The sequence below is a fragment of the Ostrinia nubilalis genome, chromosome 6 (assembly GCF_963855985.1).
Source record: "Ostrinia nubilalis chromosome 6, ilOstNubi1.1, whole genome shotgun sequence".
Lineage (NCBI taxonomy): Eukaryota > Metazoa > Arthropoda > Insecta > Lepidoptera > Crambidae > Ostrinia > Ostrinia nubilalis.
The window spans coordinates 15184777-15205309 of NC_087093.1; the positions used below are offsets into that span (position 1 = coordinate 15184777).

Below are 20533 nucleotides of genomic sequence, written 5' to 3' on the forward strand. Positions count from 1 at the left end.
GCGGCCTGCGTCCAGCGCCTTCCTACTACCTTTATAATGTCGTCGGTCCACCTTAAAACGCAGCGTGGGACGTCCACGCGGCCTCCACTACAGAACCTTGCTGCCGATGGGCCATCAGTTCTGCGTACTATGTGCCTTCCTATTGCCACTTCAGCTTGCTAATCCGTCGGGCTATGTCACCGACTTTAGTTCGTTTACGGATCTCCTCATTTCTGATTCGATCTCGTAAAGAAACACAAATTATTTCTTATGTCTTTATGACTTTCTTTTTTGCACGAAACTTAGAACAGTGCTCCCTCCAAACCTTTTTTACAGCCTTATGCTCACGACAACTCATATCTTTAACTGATTTTAATTAAAGTTTTTCTTTTTTCTTCTTTTTTTTCAATTTTTCTTTTAGGGTAATGTTTCAAGTCGATGATATCATAATTGCACAGCTATACGTTTTTGTTCTAGAAATTCTTCTCATGTTTCGCGTAGCTTCTTTTTCGGTGAAATTTTGAGATAATACCTACTAAAAAGACGTTATTTTAGTGGTCAAAACCTAGGAAAACAGTAGTATGAACAGTCCCCTGTGGTATGAACAGTACCCTGTGCTATGAAATGACAGGGGAATGTTCGCCAGGGGAATGTTATTTTTACGTGAATACTTCATAAAACAATATCATTTAAAAACATTAAAATAAACGCAACTTATGTGGCTACATACTAGAAGATTAATTAATTTAAACAAATTGTCGTTATTGAAACTCTTAAAATAGTAAAAAAAAGGCTCACCAGGGGAATGTTTTCACTGACGGCCGAGACGCGTGGTTCACCAGATGACGCAGTAGTAGCATTAAACAAAATAACGGCTGCCCACTAGCTACACAACTGAACAACCTTAACACCTATTGCGTTCCGTTTCGCGATCTAAGTGCTTTGCGCCAAAACTAAATATGACTTTAAACCGGTTTTAAAATTTTAACAGGGGAATGTTTTAATAATTTGAGGACAGCATTCTCAGAAGGATATTTTGATTAAAATTATATTGTAAACATTGTTTGTGATGTATTAAGATGCTAACTGTTATTGTTAATGTATTTGGATATTTTTTATTCAAATATCAACAGCAATATAATAAACATTTGTAACAATATGTGTAATTCTGGAAAAGGGACGTACCAGGGGACTGTGATTTGAGACGTTTGAGGTTATTTATTCGAATATTCCATGATTAAATTACTAAATATGCTATGTCATGCTAAGAATACCTAATTCTATGTCGGTATTGATACAAAAACCTGAGAAATTTTAAGGTTTACTACATAAATTTAGCTTGGGACAGCGATTTTCCATTTAGTGGAGAAATGCCCATAACCACTATTAATAATTATTAAACATAAAACCCTAAAAAGATTATATATTTTTAAATATAAGCACACATATGTACGGGCCTCTCAGGCCCCCACGTCAGTGTTTACGTGAAATTAAATCCACCTCAGTAGCTAAAGGTTAAGGCTCTCTCTCACCATAAATTCCAACAGCAGTTTAAATTCGAGTAATTTATTTTAAGGTAAGATGAAAACCAATTCGAACGTAGTTTTTTAATGAAATAAAATCTAATTCTGATTCATCACAATACAAATAAATTCATGTAAGTCACTGCAGCATTGTAATGTAAAGCTCAAAAGCGAATCTTGGCTCTACATTACAGACAATTGCTCCCAGTGAGAGGACGCCTTTACCGGACTGAATGAGTATGGATGGCACGAGCCGTGATTTGCAGGAGCACAACAATGCTTGTTGTTTATGTCGCGACGTCTTCCGCAAATGAAAGCCAGGTTTAACTGTGATTTTCACCGCAGACAAGTGCCTAGTAATGCAATATTTTACCGAACAAAATTCTCAAAAATGCGAATGTCGTTCTGATACATTACAGACGATCGCTCCTAGTGAGGATGCGCCTTTACCGCTCCGAATGAGTATGGATGGCACGAGCCGTGATTTGCAGGAGCACAACAACGCTTGTTGTTTATGTCGCGACGTCTTTGGCAAATGAAAGCCAGGTTTAACTGTGATTTGTGTGTCAGCGTGTGAATCTCAACAAATTTATAGTGGAGACTATTTGTATTTATGCAGGACACAGATATGTGTCAACATATTTCCAAAGTTCCACAAAAACTATTTTAGAAAGGCCATTAGCAAATGTGTGCAAACTCATAAATAACTTTAAGCATCAAAAATATTGATACCTTTTACGTACTTTTCAATTTACTGTGCTCTGAATCCTATTCTAATACTTAAACACTGTATCTGTATTTGAAAATTTCATACCTATTGTAGAAAAAAAAATGCGTTTAGGTATACTAATTGCTATAATTATTACCCTAGTAGAACTACTCACTACTAAAATAAATTCTCCTCATCAATCCAGTTTACCCTTCATCAGTATCACGACTAATCCCTCGCCCTAATCAATGGATGGTTACTCTCGTAATTGCAGTGTGATGTACCGGTGTGAACGACGTGACGGTAATAAGTTTATGATTACCTACCATCACTGCCGATTATTCACGGGGGCTTTAATGTGGCCATTAACTAACTACGAGCACGTTACTTTAGTAAGTTACGGGCGGAGGTAATAGTTCAATTTAAAGATCTTCATAAAGAACTACAAAATTGTTAAAAATAGAAAAAAGTTAACTTCATAACAGTTTTCTTTCAAAACAAAGATGATTATTACTAAATGCGTTAGTAGCAAGAACCTGAATAAATCACACTATTTAAACTCTCTAAGAAAATGTGACTACTTCGAGATTGTGGTGCCCTATTCTTATTTACTAATGATCCCTAATTACTAAAATACCACAAACAGAAAACTTAAAAAATACATTACTTATAAAAGAGAAGAACCTTTACAATTGATGCCCACTGGCCCGACAAAATCCGAACAGTCCAAAAAGAAAAAACAACTAAAAACAAAACCTACAAAACTCATAGCCTCCTTTTTCTAATGGAAAAACACTATTCGCAAGTATGTCTGCGGGCGACAGCCGCATGCAACAGTGCCACTGCCACCGTGACACGTTCAAGTTTTTCAAATATAATTCTCGCTATTTTCCACACATGCGACCTGCGAATGACTTGTTTCTACTTGTTCGTTGGTTACTCGGAAAAGAAGGTGTTAATTTTAATTCTAGTTTTAAGGGGCGCTCATTGCTTTAATAGTAAGAAGTTCTGGCTTATAACTTTTTTATTCATTCATTTAGACTACTGCGGCTCGACTCTACAATTTCGTTCGTTAGTTTCAGCCAAATAACATCCACAGCCGGATTTACCAGAGGTAAATAGATCATTTTACCTACACAGCTGTACGACTTGGATTGTAGGAACAACAGAAAGGACTTGTAATAAGGACTGATATTATGTCAACCTTCTTGACAAACTCATGAATCGATTCAAATAACTTACGATCAAAAGTTGTAGATGGAGTTTATAAGAGCTATTCTCTAGTTTCCGACGATCTGGTGAAGGTCGCGGCAAGAACCTGGATGCGGGCAGCGCAGGAGCGGTTGTTGAGGAAATCCTTGAGGGAGCCCTTTGTCCAGCAGTGGACGTCATTTGGTTGAAACGACGACGACTCTTTAGAAAGGTTTACAAAATAAGTACGTAACTATTATTTTGAATTTTGAGTAATTCTTTCGTCTTTTCAACTCTTTAAGAAACTACTTATGCCACTAACAAGGCAATGACCGAGCCTCGAGACTAAACATAAACTTAAGATCGTTCGTCCAAAACAAGCAAACTTGTTGTGTGTATCTTCGCACCGCACTGGCCCGACCAAGCCCCACCAACAACATAACACAAGATTTACAAGTCAACGCCCTTGCCATATTATATGCTTTTTTCTTGTGATGCGGATTTCAGCATGCTTGCACATGTTTTTCCTAAATGCGCGGGCTACACGCACCCGGAACATGGATTGACGGAGGGCATATAGTATGAAATCTTTGTCCTGCTTGCAACCAGTAGCGTGATTTTACACGTAGGTACGTTCTTAATGCTAGTTTGCTTGAACGACGTCGTTAGCAAGTGCGTCAAAATAAAAAAAATGACGAAGCCCTCAGGAGGCTTAGTGTGAGTAATACATCAAACATATTCGATATCGAGTGCGTCAGAAGAATCTATGAAGATTTTAGTTCTTGAAAGTATCCGCTAGAGGCGCTGCATAATCTGTCATTCATAATGTTATTTTTACGCTAGCGATGACGTTTGGTGAAAACTCACACTAAGCTCTCAGATCCAAATCAGAAAAAGGCACTAAGTCATTGCATAAAACTATGCTCGCATCAACACAGACCAAGCCCGCTGAAACTGCTTCCGTATTACATTAAGACCAATTTCCAGTATGTGTCCTGGATAGGGATGGAAGTTTTATGTCAAAAAGTATTAACAGAATATCGATGTGCATTTATTTGGTCTAATAGATGCTCTATAAAAGGTATCGATAGTTTTAGTTTCATTTTTTACTAAGTCAGAGTAGATAGAGAGAACAAAAGTCACTAACTGCCGATTTTTCAGTAGATTGTTTTGTTAAATATTGCCTAAGTTATAGCTTGACTTTACTATAACCATTTAAAGCTTTTTAATATCAAAAACTTTCATTATTTGTGCGGTATGAAGCCACAAACAAAGTTTTTACGATGGTGAGGTTTTTATATTTTTCTTAGAATATTATGGGTTATAATTGTGACTTCGATATTCGATAGTCGATGTCATTGCATCACTATCCCAAAACGCGTGTCCGTCCAGACTGCACTTCCCAACCGACACAGCCGACATTTGTCGTGCACCGGCTTTGTAAACCGACCGTGGACGCCGGGGAATTTCATTAATTTTCACAAGCACAACTTTCGCGCTTCCTCTGCCCCATCTTGCTTTACAATTATTTGGCCCAACTGCACGCTTTGGCTTCAGCCTTTATGAAAAGGGGACTGTTAGGAATCGGGATAGAAGAGGGATAAATGATACTCAGGCTCAAGGAAGGGAAAGCGATATAATAAAAAAGAGGAATAAAGGAAGATACAGGATACAGGGATAGAAGAGACAGACAGATGACAAGTGACATATAGAAAAAATATAAAAATATAAACCATAAACGCTATCAAAAGAGGCCGTTCGTAACATCTCTCCCTCTCTCTCAACAATGATAGAATATGAATATCAAGAAAAGAGAGAGAAAGCGGGAGAGATTGATACGACCGGCCTTAAGGTGGGCTACCAAAAGAGTTAAAAGTTCATTTAACTATGTGACGTGACGTGGTGGTTCAAAATGTGCTGGCTTCGGGTCAGGGGGTGGTGGAGTCTTGCAGTCAGGTGAACAGATGAGGCGTCGTGCAGAAAAGAAGAGACGTCGTGCAGAAAGGAAGAGGCGTGGCAACCGTAGATAAAGCAGCGTCCAGCAGAGTTGAAGGAAGAGGCGCAGCAACCTTAGATAAGGAACGGCCGGGATGCACAGAGGTAGGCGCATCCCCGGTGGCAGCTCCAGATTGCAAATCGGGTACACTTGAAGTAGCAGGTCTACCTGGGCACGCAGAGATAGGCGCGCCCGGAGAGGGAAACCTGCGGCAGCTCTACCTGGGCACGCAGAGATAGGCGCGCCCGGAGAGGCAGAGCTGTAGATATGTGATACCCGACTTGAAGGCGCCGTATTCTCCAACCATTTCGAAGTGTCAACGCTGCAGCGGCTACCATTGGCATCAACTGGCTACGAGCGGTCCCTTTTGGATACGACGAAATTGAAGATGGCGAGCCGTAAATCCGATGGAGCTTCAGTATCCAAAGTCTCATCAACGACCATATTGGTATGCCGTGAGCAAGGCGTTGGTGGTTATGACACGTCAGCAATCCACTAGCTCGATGCGTTCCACCCAAGACTCCACTCAAGACGACAGAAGTGTCCATCCAAATTTCAAAAGCAGTTAGATGTTACCGAGAGCCACAATAACCATCTTGGTATTAAATCAAAACCACGCGTCGAAGTTTTACTTTGCAAAAGTTAAGACAAATAAAAAAACTAGAGTAGCCAAAGTTAAAGATTAAAAATAAATTTAAACTTAGGATTGCACAGTTTGAAATGCCAGGAGCGTGCAAGGTTTACACACATTAGCTCTACCTTACAAGCACCTGATGAACTGATGCGCGATCGTTATTGAAACGAAAAAATGCAGCCATTGGCTGAAACGGAACGGATCCGTAAACAAAAATAATATAGGTGAGATAATGGAAAAGGTTTAAATACCGATAATATACAAATGGAAGTTGCTAATGGCGAAACCTCTTCGACTTCCAACAAAAAGTGAGAACTAAAAATGAAGACTAATAAATTAATGTCTTTCTAAATGAAACAAAAAAATAACAATATTTACTTCTAATATTAATGGAAACGAGTGTACTGAACCATAACAAATACACGAAATTAAATTGGAAGTGGGATAATGTGTTGGTTGACCTTAGTAACCAAATATTCAAAAAAGAAATAGTGAAATCCTACTGATCAGGTATGGGATACCGGATGAAACTAAAAGCTCGTACGCTTTGCTAAAGATTACTTCTATCTACATAATTACTATCTATAAACTTGAGCTCAGAAGGCACAAGAGCGGGTGCCTCCGGAATAATCGAGACCCAAATGCCTTTTAAATGCGCTCGCTTTTGCACCTCATAGAGCACTAAAGATGATCGAAACGGCAAATAGGAAAGATCGCGGCATGGGAAGTGTCGTACGTCCTTGTATTGGGATCCAATCTTAATCTCCTTGATGGCAATTGAACAAGAATCTCTATCCTCTCGAACCAGGAAAATTATATCATCGTGCGAGAATAGCAGATCTGGGCCAGAAAATGGAGGAGAATTAAGACTGGAAGGAGCACAAGGGACGTCGACTGTGCCTAATTTTTCATGATGTCGATGTCGATGTCTGTATTTACAACTGGAGACTTGACATAAAGTATTTGGATTATACGACTTATAAGTGTGTAAACCTTTTTTCAAACACCGAGTAAAAACTTTTTCCTTACGGACCCAATTCAATTTTGACATAATGTCTAGATGACGAAATTTATGACAGTTGTCAATCAAATGTTGTTGTTGACAATAATTACAATTTGGTTTAATAATTACAGATTGTGATGGATGATTATTTACAGATGGCGAAGAACCGATGGCTGTGGTGCAAAACGATTTGTTTAAGGGCCGTTCAGATAAAGTGCGGACAGGTAGCACGTGTTCCTGCGTGACACTGGGACCGGCGAACAGGAGGGTTGAGTCAAGGGGCGCGGCAACCATAGAAACGGAACGGCCGGGATGCGCAGAGGTAGGCGCATCCCCGGTGGCAGCTCCAGGTTGTCCTGAAATAGGCACGTTAGCAAGGGCAGATTTACCTGGGCACGCAGAGATAGGCGCGCCCGGAGAGGCAAACCTGCTGGTAGACAATGCCTGATTTGAAGGCGCCGTATCCTCCAACCACTCCGTAAGATTGCGGCTGCTGTGACGACTGGAGCGAGATCGGCTGAAGCTGGCTTCTATATGGGCGAGTTCCGCTTGCAGCTCAAGCTCACTCGCCACGGCTTCGGCAGCTTCTAACCGCGCTCTTTCTTCAGCGGCACGCACGCGTTCCGCTTCCGCGCGCGCTCGCGCTGCGTCGGCAGCTCTGCGAGCAAACTTAGCCTGCGCGGCGAGGGTGCGTGCACGAACTGTGGCCGATGAACGGGATGACAATCCTGTAACAGATGCCGCGTCGGCGGCCGCCGCGGAGGCGGTCGCGACTGGTGCGGGGTCGGGTGCGGCAGCGTGAGGGGAGCCCCGAATGGGCTTCGTAGCCTCGGCCATACCCGACTGGCTTTGCGCTTTTCTTTGAGCCCGAGTGATTATGGCTGGTAAGCGAAAGTTAGGAAAAAATTTTGCCGGAAGAAGGACCAAAAATGTTAGGAATCGGGATAGAAGAGGGATAAATGATACTCAGGCTCAAGGAAGGGAAAGCGATATAATAAAAAAGAGGAATAAAGGAAGATACAGGATACAGGGATAGAAGAGACAGACAGATGACAAGTGACATATAGAAAAAATATAAAAATATAAACCATAAACGCTATCAAAAGAGGCCGTTCGTAACAGGGACTGGGATAATTGTCTGGTTAAAACTAGATCATTGCAATTGACCGAGTCATATTGTGCTAAATTAAAAATGGAGAAAATGCACGTTTTCTTTCAAGTATTGCGTATACAATAAACCTTAGTTAAAATAGTGCAAAGTGAAAGTAACATACCTAATAAAAATTCATCAAAATTTCAATATCATTTAGATTAGGCATTATGCGAAAACATTAAAACAAGCCTGACATAAATTGGTAAGATGATAACTTTTTATCTAAATAGTTATCTATTCATGCAAATACATTGAGTAAATGGTCAATCATTCATGCGAATAAATTGAGTAGTCGTAAAAGACCCAACCAATACCCATTGCTATGAATAAAGGTCAAAAGTAGTGAAACTATTGAAACTATTAGGGCAAATGAATAAGCTCGATACAAATATTACGAACTTCGGATAACTTTTATAACTAATTCCGCAAAGTTCCGTTGTTACGAGTCTATTCGTACAGTTTGCGTCGAATTTTACTACATATTTAAATCATCATCATCTCAGCCAAAGGACGTCCACCTGAACACAGGCCTCCACAATTCTTTCTTTGTTGCCCGCTTGGTAGCGGCCTGCCTCCAGCGCCTTCCTGGTACTTTATTTATATTTTTTATGTTATTATGGTGATCCTTAGACATTTATTTCCGGTATTAAGTATGTACCTATATGATCAGTAGAGTTTACATTCGTATGAATGTCTAGAAATTATTACACCTTACAAATAACAGCTTTGTGTCTTTAATACATTGTAAAATACCGATATTAGCTTTGAAATTCTCATTCAAATATTCACTTAAAAAGCTATATTTCTGTACCCCCAGTGAAAAGGGATCTAACTCGACTTAGATCAAAATTGACTTTATAACATAATGTGAATCTCTGAAAAATTAGCTATTTTTGTATCTAATCGGTATGTTTCTACGACGTATAGGAAAGAAAATAATGTTGTGTCAAATGATACAAGTAAGGCTTTGTGAACCAATTTTGAGTTTTCTTTCGTGTATATTGATACATGTCTACTTTTAACAAAGTGTACCGGAGGCTTCTTTCAATTTTTTATTGTGTCAAGAGGTATGACTCGTGTTACTACTTTTTACACGATTGAAGTTGTTCAGATTGAATTTGTGATTAACAGTATAAGATGACTCATATTAATATACACAAAAAAAACTATGTATTGTTGGTTGGTGAAAAAGAATGTAACTTAATTTATATCACAAAAAGTAAAAAACAAAAGGTTATTTTTTTTGTGTATAATGATTCAATTAGACTAATACCATTAACCACAAAAGTTTCGTACATGTGTAAAATGTTATAAGTTACTTAGATCAGAAACATTTGAAAATCGCAACTAATAATTTGGTTAATTATTTGGTGTAAAATGATATAACTTAGCCCAAACGTCAGATTAAAGGAAAAAATAATGTCGTAGTTTATAAATCAAAGAACTTTAGTTAATAGTTTTAATAAATAATGGTGAACATCTACTAGTAAAACATAATAATTGAATTCAAAGTGCCTAACGTTGTCAATAAAAGTACTTAATAAGTGCATTATAGAATTTACAAGAGCTCCAACTACCAGAACTCTTTATAAACAAAACTCATCACCTTTGACAACAAATTGAACTGGGCGAGTCATGTCGAGAACAAAATAAAATAAAAAGTGCAAGAGACTCATTGGTAGTAGATGAGGTCTCAACCCAAAGATAACACTTTGGCTGAACACGTCGGTTATATGGCCCTCTTACACATATTATTATGGATCACTTGTATGGTGGCATAGAACACAACTATCCACAGCAAGATCAAAACTCCAAAGCCTGCAACGCATAAAAAGCATAGCGGCCACTAGTTGTATGAGAACCACTCCATCGACATCACTTGAGTACCTTCTGAATCTTAGATCTTTAGACCTCTTCATTCAGGAGGAAGCGCAAGCAGCCGCTTTAAGACAAGGACATATAAGAAGCAAAACAAAGAGACAGGACAATCCACGATCCTGCACAAAACCCTAATAAAAGAAATACCTCTCACCGAGGCACCCATCGACAGAATTCCCTGTGTTCAAATCTTCGACTGAAGATTATAATATCCAGCTTACAGCGGAAACGCAAGATTGCTCTGGAATCAATGAACTTAGGATATACACTAATGGCTCCAAAACCCAAAAAGGTACAGGAGCTGGTGTCTTCTCGAATTACCTAAATATACTAAGAATATCTACAACACTAGATAAACACAATACAATTTTCCAAGCAGAATGCAATCAGAGCAGCACAGGCGATTGCAACCATAGACATCCGAGGTCTGAATATAAAAATAATCTCAGATAGTGCAAGCAATACAAAGCAACTTAATATACTACATTATAATACTTATATTGGAATGCCATGACGCGCTCCTAAGTCATTGCAGACGCAAATGGCGCTACCCTGCACTCCTGAAGTAGATCAAAGGGCACAGTAACTCCTTGGGCAACGACGCAGCAGATGAACTGGCCAGAAAGGGATCGTACACGACGGTATTTGGTCCGGAACAATTACCTATAATGCCGATACCATAAGCACAGATCAAGACCTGGCTGCGCTCCAAAATAGAAAAATAACACCACACAGAATGGAAATATTGTAAAAGATGCAGGCAAACAAAAGATGCAGTTGTGGATATATCGAAAAAGTTCTCCCGCAGCCTCATAAGACTAAACAGGGACAACATCCACAAGGTCCTAAGTGTAATAACAGGTATGTTAAACAAACACCTACACAATATAGCTGTTACAGACAGCCTACTGTGTAGAATATGCATGGAGGCAGAAGAAAAACCGCAGCACGTGCACAAGTAGTGCACAAGCGTAGCAGATCAACAGGCTCAAATTCTCCAATCACCAGGGTCGCTGCAGAAGGCCTGTAGCGACCTAGATAGGCTGCTGCTACTTGGGGGAATCTGAAGCGATTGGAATAGGAAGATAAATTACAAATAGCACACAATGGTCTAATCAAGAGGCTAAGTGCAATATTCGATTGCCCTGAGAAACTATCTACGAAAGTCCTTATGAATGGATACTATGTATAAAGTAAATAATTATGTAAATGGCATGTGTTGCTGGACTTTATCTGCTTAGCTCGCAAGTATAACATGTCTTGTTAATTAATGTCTCTATTGATTTAAGAAGATTCCCGCCCTAGGCAGTTCGATTTTTTCAAGTTATTTATGATTTAAGAAGAGTCTGACAAGGGTGGCTAAATTTCTTGCGCTGCTTCTTCTCAGCACTGGTCCATTTATGTCCCAAAATTATTGTAGGGTTCAAGTAATACTAGGACGTGTTAAAGGGCTGTTTAAAAGCCTCTTTGTTGAAAACAAAAGCATTTTATTAATTTACTTTTATATTATCCTTCTGTAGCCAAAAGGCAATCAATATACCTTGACATCACCATCTCTGGTCCAGGGTTTGATTCCTAAAAGGGTAATTGTAGAAAACAAACTTTTCTCTGTCTCTTGTCTAATTAGTTCATGTGAAACCATTGTTATTTCTGGTCTTTACTACACAATTGCTTCAGCTATACTTACTTTATAATAGGAGATAATGTATGTGATTTAGGCCGATATCATTCATGGTATATGGTGTAATAATGAATAAAATAGTAGTTTCAGATCAGAATAAACATTTAAGGAGTAAATAATTAGAATTCAGTCTCAAATTCTAGCCTTATTCCTTTACAGTCGCCACTTATATCACTTTACACATAATTATTAAGATACTTAGATCGCTATTATGTTAGTTAGATCAGTTTACACATTTTTTTTCTCTCCACAAAATTGGTGTATATTAATATAAGTAACAATTTTTGGAAGATTTACCCTAAATAACCTGAAATAATGATTCCTCATAGTGTAATTACTTATGTTTGTTTTACAACTTTTTCTAAAATTGGAGAAACAAAAAATTATCAACAGAAATGGTGGAAAATGTAACACTATACACTTGTTAGCGTGTGGTTAATTCAGTGTGGTGTAAAATGATTTATATCTCATTACATCACTTTACACGAATGTAAAGTTGTCGTGCATGGTGATATAACTAGGTTTTTATTTAATTACGAAAAAACCACAAGCTATATTTCCCAAACTGGCACACTGCCTTACATTACCTTTCACCTAAAAAATATTTCACCAAGTTATCTCTAATAGCGACGAAGCAGGATTTTTTTTAACTTCAAATGCGATTTCCCAAAAATCACCATTTTCGACTTAACTCCCTTTTCACTGGGGGTACCGATTTAACTGTTGAATGAAATCCTCAACAAACATTGTGTTAAATCCAAAGGAAGCAGGGTCCGTATAATTTTGTTGTTGACTGTCCGTAATGTCGAAGTCACAGTTGTTTAGGCGAATTACGATCAAGGTCCGTTTACATCTTCCGACGACAGCTTGGTGGACATGAAAATGTGGGTACAGTTGGTCGTATCACTTCAAACTACATAAAGATACGCTGGTATATTTACTCGATTCTGTCCTTTGATTACTCTATTGAAATTCAACCAATCAAATACTGAAACTGAATAGAGTTTTGAATTTCGTTCAGTACCTAAAATAATATCCGTTTCTTTTGAGACAATGGTCTACCTATAAAGTAATAAACCATTTGGGATATTCATTTATTTTTTAGCCAATAGCAGCCGTACATTATAAATTTGCTTCTCATCAGAAGTTATTTCTCAGAATTTTGTCTAATCCTAAGTCAATTAAAATCAAATGCTCAGAATTAAACCTGTCCTAAATTAAAATGACAATCATTTCGTGTAACACGTCCCATTCATTTAATATCTTGTTTCTCTTTCCTTTACCGATTCCCAGTATTTGGAAATTCAGTGGAAATGCGGAATTTGATTACTTTAGAAGGTATTTATTACGATACTTAACTTTGTTTTTCTTATTGTTATTTTACTTGTAACAATGATTATGTTCATTCGTCATAGCGTAAAGTTTTACCAACATTTAATACAGTTTTCCATGTAAAGAATTAATCCCTAGCCCGTGGAAACTTTTCAGTATTTTTCAGGGAATTTATGATTATTTTTGGTTTACGTACTCGTATCAGACGCCAATCCCGAAAAATCAAATGTTAGAATGAAAAACCAAGAGCAGCTAGAACTACTTTAACTTTACCTAGTTCATATTTTTTACTCATATTGTGTGTCTAATTAGATATAAAATGTGCCAATTTTTACTCCGATTTAATCGTGTAACTATCATTTCTTAAATTTAAATAAGATGTTTGTTTGTTCAGTGAATTTTCTCCACAAAAAGACAAATTATATTCTATTATCCCATGGAATTATACCGGTATAAACTAAATCATGTAACCGGACCTTCCTAATCTGTTTATGCAAACGTCCTTCCCGGTCACTTGCCGCACCGGAATCTGATTGGCCGTCAGCGTCAGCATTGATTGCGTCAAGCTGATCAGTTTGATCACCCTGATACGATTTCAGTTGTTATCTTCATTTGTTAATGAACGGATCCGGTGGACTGACACTCGGCATAGGTTGATTCGGACGTTGACCGTTCGGTAACACGAGTGGACATGGATTACAATCAATTGTGACAGGAGCGTTACAATGACGGGATGAATTGGACTGATTTCGAATGTTTGCCTTCTTATTCTACTGTTCTCAGATAAAATTTATGAAGACTTTTCAATCAAAACAAATAGTAAGTTATTGTACTTTTATTAGGATTGTACTTTAATATTACAAATTGAAAATTTTGCTAATATTGGTCCTTTTTCCAAAGTTCTCTCATAAGCGCCACTTGTGGTCTAAACTGAATTTTGATTTTGATTTTTGCTCAATCTATTGACTTAAAAACCTAAATGCGTAAAATAGACAAATGTTTTATTTTTTGTGATGGAACTTATTAATAACCTACCTTAAACATAATAACAATCACACCATACATAATAAACAAGGATATATCGCAAAAACAATTGTTTTCGTTACCCCACTCGGTAATAGGCCTTCCGTGACATTGTCGATTTGGCGTGCCCAATAAAAAAATCGGCACAATTTATGTTCACGAAACACTGCGGTACAAGTAGTACACATTTAATAAGGCGCGTCGTGAATCTTCGGCCACGCAGACAAGGACAAAATTTTTCCGATTATGTTCCCCGTCGCACTTGCGCAAGCCCCGCCCATTTCATAATTACACTGCAGGCCAATTGTAACGGAATTACGGGGAATAAAATATTTATCTTTTTGCCAAAAAAAGTTAAATAGAGTATTTAAATAAATAAATAGACTTCTTAAAAAACAAATTATAAATACACTTGTGGTACCCCTCGTTGTTCCCGATTTCCATAACACGTGCTTTTGCTACATACTTTGGGATCGATCGGAGCAATGTACGCGTCTATTATGTATTTATTTATTTACTAGCTTTTGCCCGCGGTTTCACCCGCGTGAGATTTAGTTTGTCATAGATCGTCATAAATTATAGCCTATATTATGTTATAAACAATAATACTGTAAAGTTTCATCAAAATCCGTTCAGTAGTTTTTGCGTGAAAGAGTAACAAACATCCAGACATCCAAACTTTCGCAAATTTTATAATATTAGTAGGATTATTTTTGTGGCATGTATTTAATCCATAATTTAGAAATGTTAATATTTGCATAAATAAATATTTGAATTTCCGAATGTGAGAAGAGTGAATGCTGAATCTATGAATCAATTGTGAATGTGTAGATGTATGGAGATTGGAGGCTCACAAAAATAAAACACTTTTTTTGCCACTAAGTGTACTTTTGTCTGCAACGCGTCTACGCACTCTAGAATATGGCGGCTGACTAACATGTGTCACAGCGCGCGCAAACTTGACGCGGCGACGGACCAATACCGGCACAGGAAGAAGACGCGCCGTACGTGGAGTATCCCGATTGGTCAATAGCATTTCCCGCGTTACTTAAATTCGTCTTCTGCGCAGGTACATCGGTGAGCCTTATTAATTGTGTACTACTGTAATTCGCAACGTTCAAACCCTGTGCGCAGTATGAAAAGAAGTTTAAAAAAAAATTGCCAAGGCTTTTGGGCAATGGGATGTCAATCGGTTAACGTTTGTTTGATTTAGGAGGCATAAACAATGTTAGAATGGAGCTTACAGCGGGCGAAGGCTGTTAAACGGAAATGGTTCAATAAAGTACAGCCATACTATAAGTATTAGGTTTAGTTTAACAAAATGTTCAGCCAATGTTGTGGCATGTTTTGCCAGACCTGTACTAAAGACTAGCACCAATGTTTAAATTAATATTAGTTTTATTTTACTCATCTTCTTAGATGATTATTTTTCTTTTAAAAGACTTACCTTACCGCTGTTCAACCTTTTTGGCTACAATATCAGCAACACAAAACGCACATTACCCATGACACAAAAGGGCATGGCCACTTGTATCCTTACTCTAATGTAGATACAAACGCCACCGTGCATTGTTGTTACACGTGAGTCGAGATCCGCCATCACAAACCACAATACTAATAGGATTAACATAATTTCTCTGTTAATGTACACGAACAGACCACTTCTCGGTCTTATGCCAAATATTTATGTATCTACGTACATCACCATCATTACCATTTTCCGATGAGGGTTTGTTTTTATAAATTGTGTTTTGATGCATTACGTTACGTTACTTATACGTTACTAGATTTATACGATGGTATTTGCCATTTTAACTGGTAGAAATTCATCGACTATAATTTGAAATAATTAATCGTAGGTAATATTTACCAAATGTCTTGCATTCAATAAAATTGCTAATAGTTTGACTGTAGATCCTGCAGTCTAATTCCTCCCAGTTCTACCCACTAAAAACTTACATAGTACCTTTTCTATGTAACTTTTCCCACTTACTTCCACGAGAATTTAAGACAAAACAAACATTAAAATTAAATGGCAGTTTATTATTTTCATATGTGTTGTCTTTAAGCAGACCTTTCCTCAAAAAATCACAGCAGAGCTTACATCTAAAACTTTCTTTATTTTTTACTAAAAGTGAAAATATTAATTTTCATATTGATATACCTAAGTATGATGGATTTTCCGAATGTGTATTCTATCCCTTCAAAGCAGGGACGTAAAATGTCTACAATACGGCTAAGACTATCGATTTCACACTTATTCTTTCATTTCTTGCCAACATTTTGAGATTTTGCCAAGCCTCTTAGCTTGTGCCAAATATTTACGCGTTTATTTGTATTCATTACGCCCTCATTTCGCGGTAACTGCCTTCGCTGAAGATTCTTGTTGAAAGCTCTAACGGTTGCCTCTTTTATTTTGCTTGTCGCATATGAAATACATGAATGACTTGGCAACCATCTTTTTGTGACTTGGATTTGCTTTACTAATTTGAATAAAATTCAGGCAGATAATATTTCTTTGATATTAAAATATGAAAAGATCTGTGACTGACATGAATGGGCTTCAGTATCAATTGAATAAGAAATAAATAACAAGCACGCCATACAGAATGTTTAATTATTATTTCTGATGATCCTGGCTTAATGATAATGGGATCATTTCAGAAAGAGAAGTTACTAAAAATTGTTGATCCCTTAATTTTATTCAAATAATAATTAGTACCTATCTACTTATCTATCTTCAAGAGGCCTAACATTACCATTACTGAGCCCGTGAAAAGGGCATTTCAAATTACCAACATTAGACCAAACGTTCATGAGAGCTAAATAATTCAGTGTGCGCTAATCGAGCAATTAGTAGCCAGGGCGGTAGTGAGGACCGCGCATTAGCATTTGACACGGATACCAGGAGTCTCCCAGGGGAGTTTACTAGGTCCACGAAATTAACAACCCAAGCTGACCGATCCACTATCACGTGCATGTCACGTAAGTTCTGATACATAAAAAGAACGTTTCGTAGTAATTCCCGCTTAATATCTTGTTGCCCACTTAATTTAACGACTCTGGAGATGTACCCTCATTAGTGAACTCCCGGCGCAAGTTAATTTTCTGGTCAGAGACTCGATTCCGGTGCGATGGATGTGAATCTCAAGTGGGATGTCTCGTTCGTTCATTCTCGTTTTAGGATGGAGTGAGAGAGACGGGTCTATCATGATGAGTGTTGCAGAATTTTATCGCCTGCAATAGACACAAAAGCGTATGGCTGTTGATGCAAATTTTTTAATGAAACAAGTAACAAAACAGTGCATTGGTTTCGCTTAAAACTTTTCTGTTCATTTTATTGAACAGTAGGTTAATTTTAATTAGGGATACATCTTACGTTATTTTGTAAAAATGGATCAAACTTTATCACATTCTCATCATACTTACTTCAATTATTGTTGACTCCATCATTTAATTAAGTAATATTTATATTGAGGAAAATTCCTTTTTGTAGCAAAATACGGCATATGATACACAAGAAAATATACCCAAGTAGTGAATAAATAAATCGCCATATACAAAAATATAAGTATTTTTGTAAGGTCGGTTTTTCCTCAATATGATGTGCGGTATCTTGTTGGACGCAATATTAGATATTCCATGTTAGTAGTGAGATTATTACGTCTACTGGGGAGGATAGCTGTTTTTCATGACGTTACTTTGTCACCTAATACGATTATTAGCCTCATAATGGCAGAGTGCCAGCGTAATATCTACTGTACCTATAACCGAGGATGTCATTTTGTGGGATTTATCATTGGTAGATAGGACATCTCTAGATTACAAGAAATTTTATTTGGGCACGAGTAAGTTATAGCTTTCTTGTTACAGATAAACAGGAAAAGATTAGGTAATCTGTGTGGCTTATATCATTTTAATCAAGTAATTTCCAGGATAATTTCATCCATACATTATGATTAATAAACACAAAATCTCTTATACTTCTAATAAAACTTTGCCTTAGAAACGCCTACATACAAATACACAGTTCACACTTTATTTAATTACGACGCGTAACAATTGCCGTATTTATTTGATAGGCGTTTTAAGATACGAAGCCATTTTCTTTTTTATTTCAACATTAAACAATAACAATTTAAGCCGCAATCAAAATAAATTATTTGTTCACAGATTTATAGTATCTACGCAAATTTTAACGACAATACTTTTGTGGGAGATTGTACATTCTCAAAATCCCTAACCAGTGTCTGAAATTAATATCCCGGTGTTTTTCCATTCAAATAGAGCCTGTCCAATCAAGAAAATGGCTTCTCAAGTTTGTAAGGAATTATACCCGTTATACAAAATGAAAATACGGGTGCCTTACAAGTTGGCCTATGTCCAACAAGTCTATGATAGGCTGATTGAATTGTATTGGAAATAGCTTTCTCAAGACCATTACCTAAGCTCCGATCCAATGTAGACATAAAGCGTTAAATTCATTATTGAGTTTTAGTAAAGTTATGCGAACTTCGTTTAGTTGTAAACTATTGCGAGTATTTAATAAAGAAAAAGTGACTAAGTTAGGTAGCAGCTGTAGATTGCGTTTCAATTCCATAAATAGTTTTAATTTAACTGTGGATAAGAAATTGCCTTCAGAGTAAGGAATTTTTATTTTATTTAATTATAAATATACCACCTAACTTGGCATATTTTTTTAAACAATCTAGTCAAAATCTACTTAAATTTTACTAAAGCACACTACTCCACGACTCGCGACGGAAGCGCTAAAGAAATTCAAATACAGAATATGGATTCTCACTCGAAACTTTACCATCGTACTTATCCGCACTGAATCGGGCGCATCGTTGAATTTGTAAGGAAAACTCCTCTAGCTTTTTCGTAGTGGACAGGTGTGTGTTGACCTTAATAGTGTATTGTGAACTCAAACTTGTCTAATGATGTAGGAACCCATACAAGACCTGACTAACTGGTGGGTGATCAAATAAAAAGGATTGATTCTACTGCTCAAATGCAACAAACCAAAGGAGGAAGTTCAAATCTTCCAAAAAAAATTACCTTTCCATCATCCAATTTATGGAGACGTAACTTTTTTGTTTGAGAATTTAGATAGTTTCTTTAGGAAATTGTTGCGCTTGAGCAGCAGAATCAACTCCTTTGATTATCCACTAATGGGTCTCACACAGTATTAAGTAAGCCCCAATAAACTCGTAATACCCAAGTGCGCGTATTGAAATATGGCAACGTGACGTCACCGCATCATTCCCATTGCAGTTCAGTGTTACCAAAGTGATTAATTGTGTTATGTCAAAATGCCGACGGACAGGACGCTGACCCTAATCCGAGTTTGAAAAAGGCAAACATTGTGTGTGTGTGCGCGTGAGACTGTCAGGTGGCGATGAGGCGGGGGGCGTGTGTGCCCCCGCGCCTCTTATCAGGAGATAAGGCAAGCTGGCTCGCCGCAAGACCCTCGACAGACGCAGTCGAGCCAGCAGCGTGACCAGGCCGCTAGCCAGAAAGCGGCCGCCGCCCGCCATGCTACACTCACTAAACGCACTCGCCGGAAAGATATCACCGGGCGGCGGCCTAGACACAAATGCGAACAGGCACAACCATCCGAACAAGAACCACAAGGCGTATTCGCCGTCATCGCCGTACGCGAAGCCGAAGTAAGTTGCATGTTTTATATCGTCATGACTAAGATAATTGTGTTTATCTATCCGGCTAGAACAGCCGTATCTTAAACCTTTTAGACTGGCTTCTTTTGCTCCAATTAAGAACTTGAATGTTATGCTACATCATCTTCTATGATGTGCCTTCATTGCCACAGACCTGGTCACCAGGGTAACAACCCTGGCCTTAAGACTTTTATTAGCTGCTATCAGCGTCTTGACTTGTGACAAAATAATCAGCCTAAAGCCACATAATAATATCTCATGTCCTCAATAGTGGAGGCCGTTTGAAGGTTTAAGATGCTTTCCATGTGATGCCAAAAGGTAAAGTTGAGAATTTTACTCGACTCAACTTCATCTTTATGTCTCCAGAAATGTCTTCTGTGTTCTAAGAATAAGTAACGGTAGTCTAAGTAAAGGAACTAAGCCAAGTCTTCATTCTGCTGTACGGTCTTCTCAAGTGAAGAAGTAGTGTTCTAAAGCATATTATTATGGTCTAGCAGGATCAGTGAGTGCTAAAACTGAATCAATATGATACAGAAAACAAACAGTGACTCAGCCTTCTAGGTATGTGATTTTATCAAATCATTATCGTCAGCTGAGATTGTACTGAAAACGTGAAAAACTGTATTCTGTAAGAATTCACTAATTTCACGATTTTGGTTCGTTGCATTCCAAGATATTTTGTACATTTTACGCGGTTTTCTTTATTGCTATGATTGTAGATGATTTAGCTTCTAATCAAGTGGTTGATTA

The 20533-nt window shown here is 37.7% G+C and overlaps 1 protein-coding gene across 9 annotated transcripts in view; it reads left to right on the forward strand.

Moving 5' to 3' along the window:
* LOC135072701 (CUGBP Elav-like family member 1) overlaps positions 1-20533 on the forward strand; it is a 509527-nt gene that overhangs the window by 305433 nt on the left and 183561 nt on the right. For 3 of the 9 annotated variants that reach the window (XM_063966719.1, XM_063966721.1, XM_063966724.1), the window contains exon 1: positions 19561-19774. The exons of 3 other annotated variants lie outside the window; for them this stretch is intronic. In XM_063966719.1, the coding sequence (XP_063822789.1) occupies positions 19641-19774 (134 nt within the window). In that variant the 5' untranslated portion in view covers positions 19561-19640. Of the gene's footprint in view, positions 1-19558; positions 19775-20533 lie in introns of those variants that run through there. 3 more of the 9 variants (XM_063966720.1, XM_063966718.1, XM_063966725.1) reach the window with 3 other exon arrangements.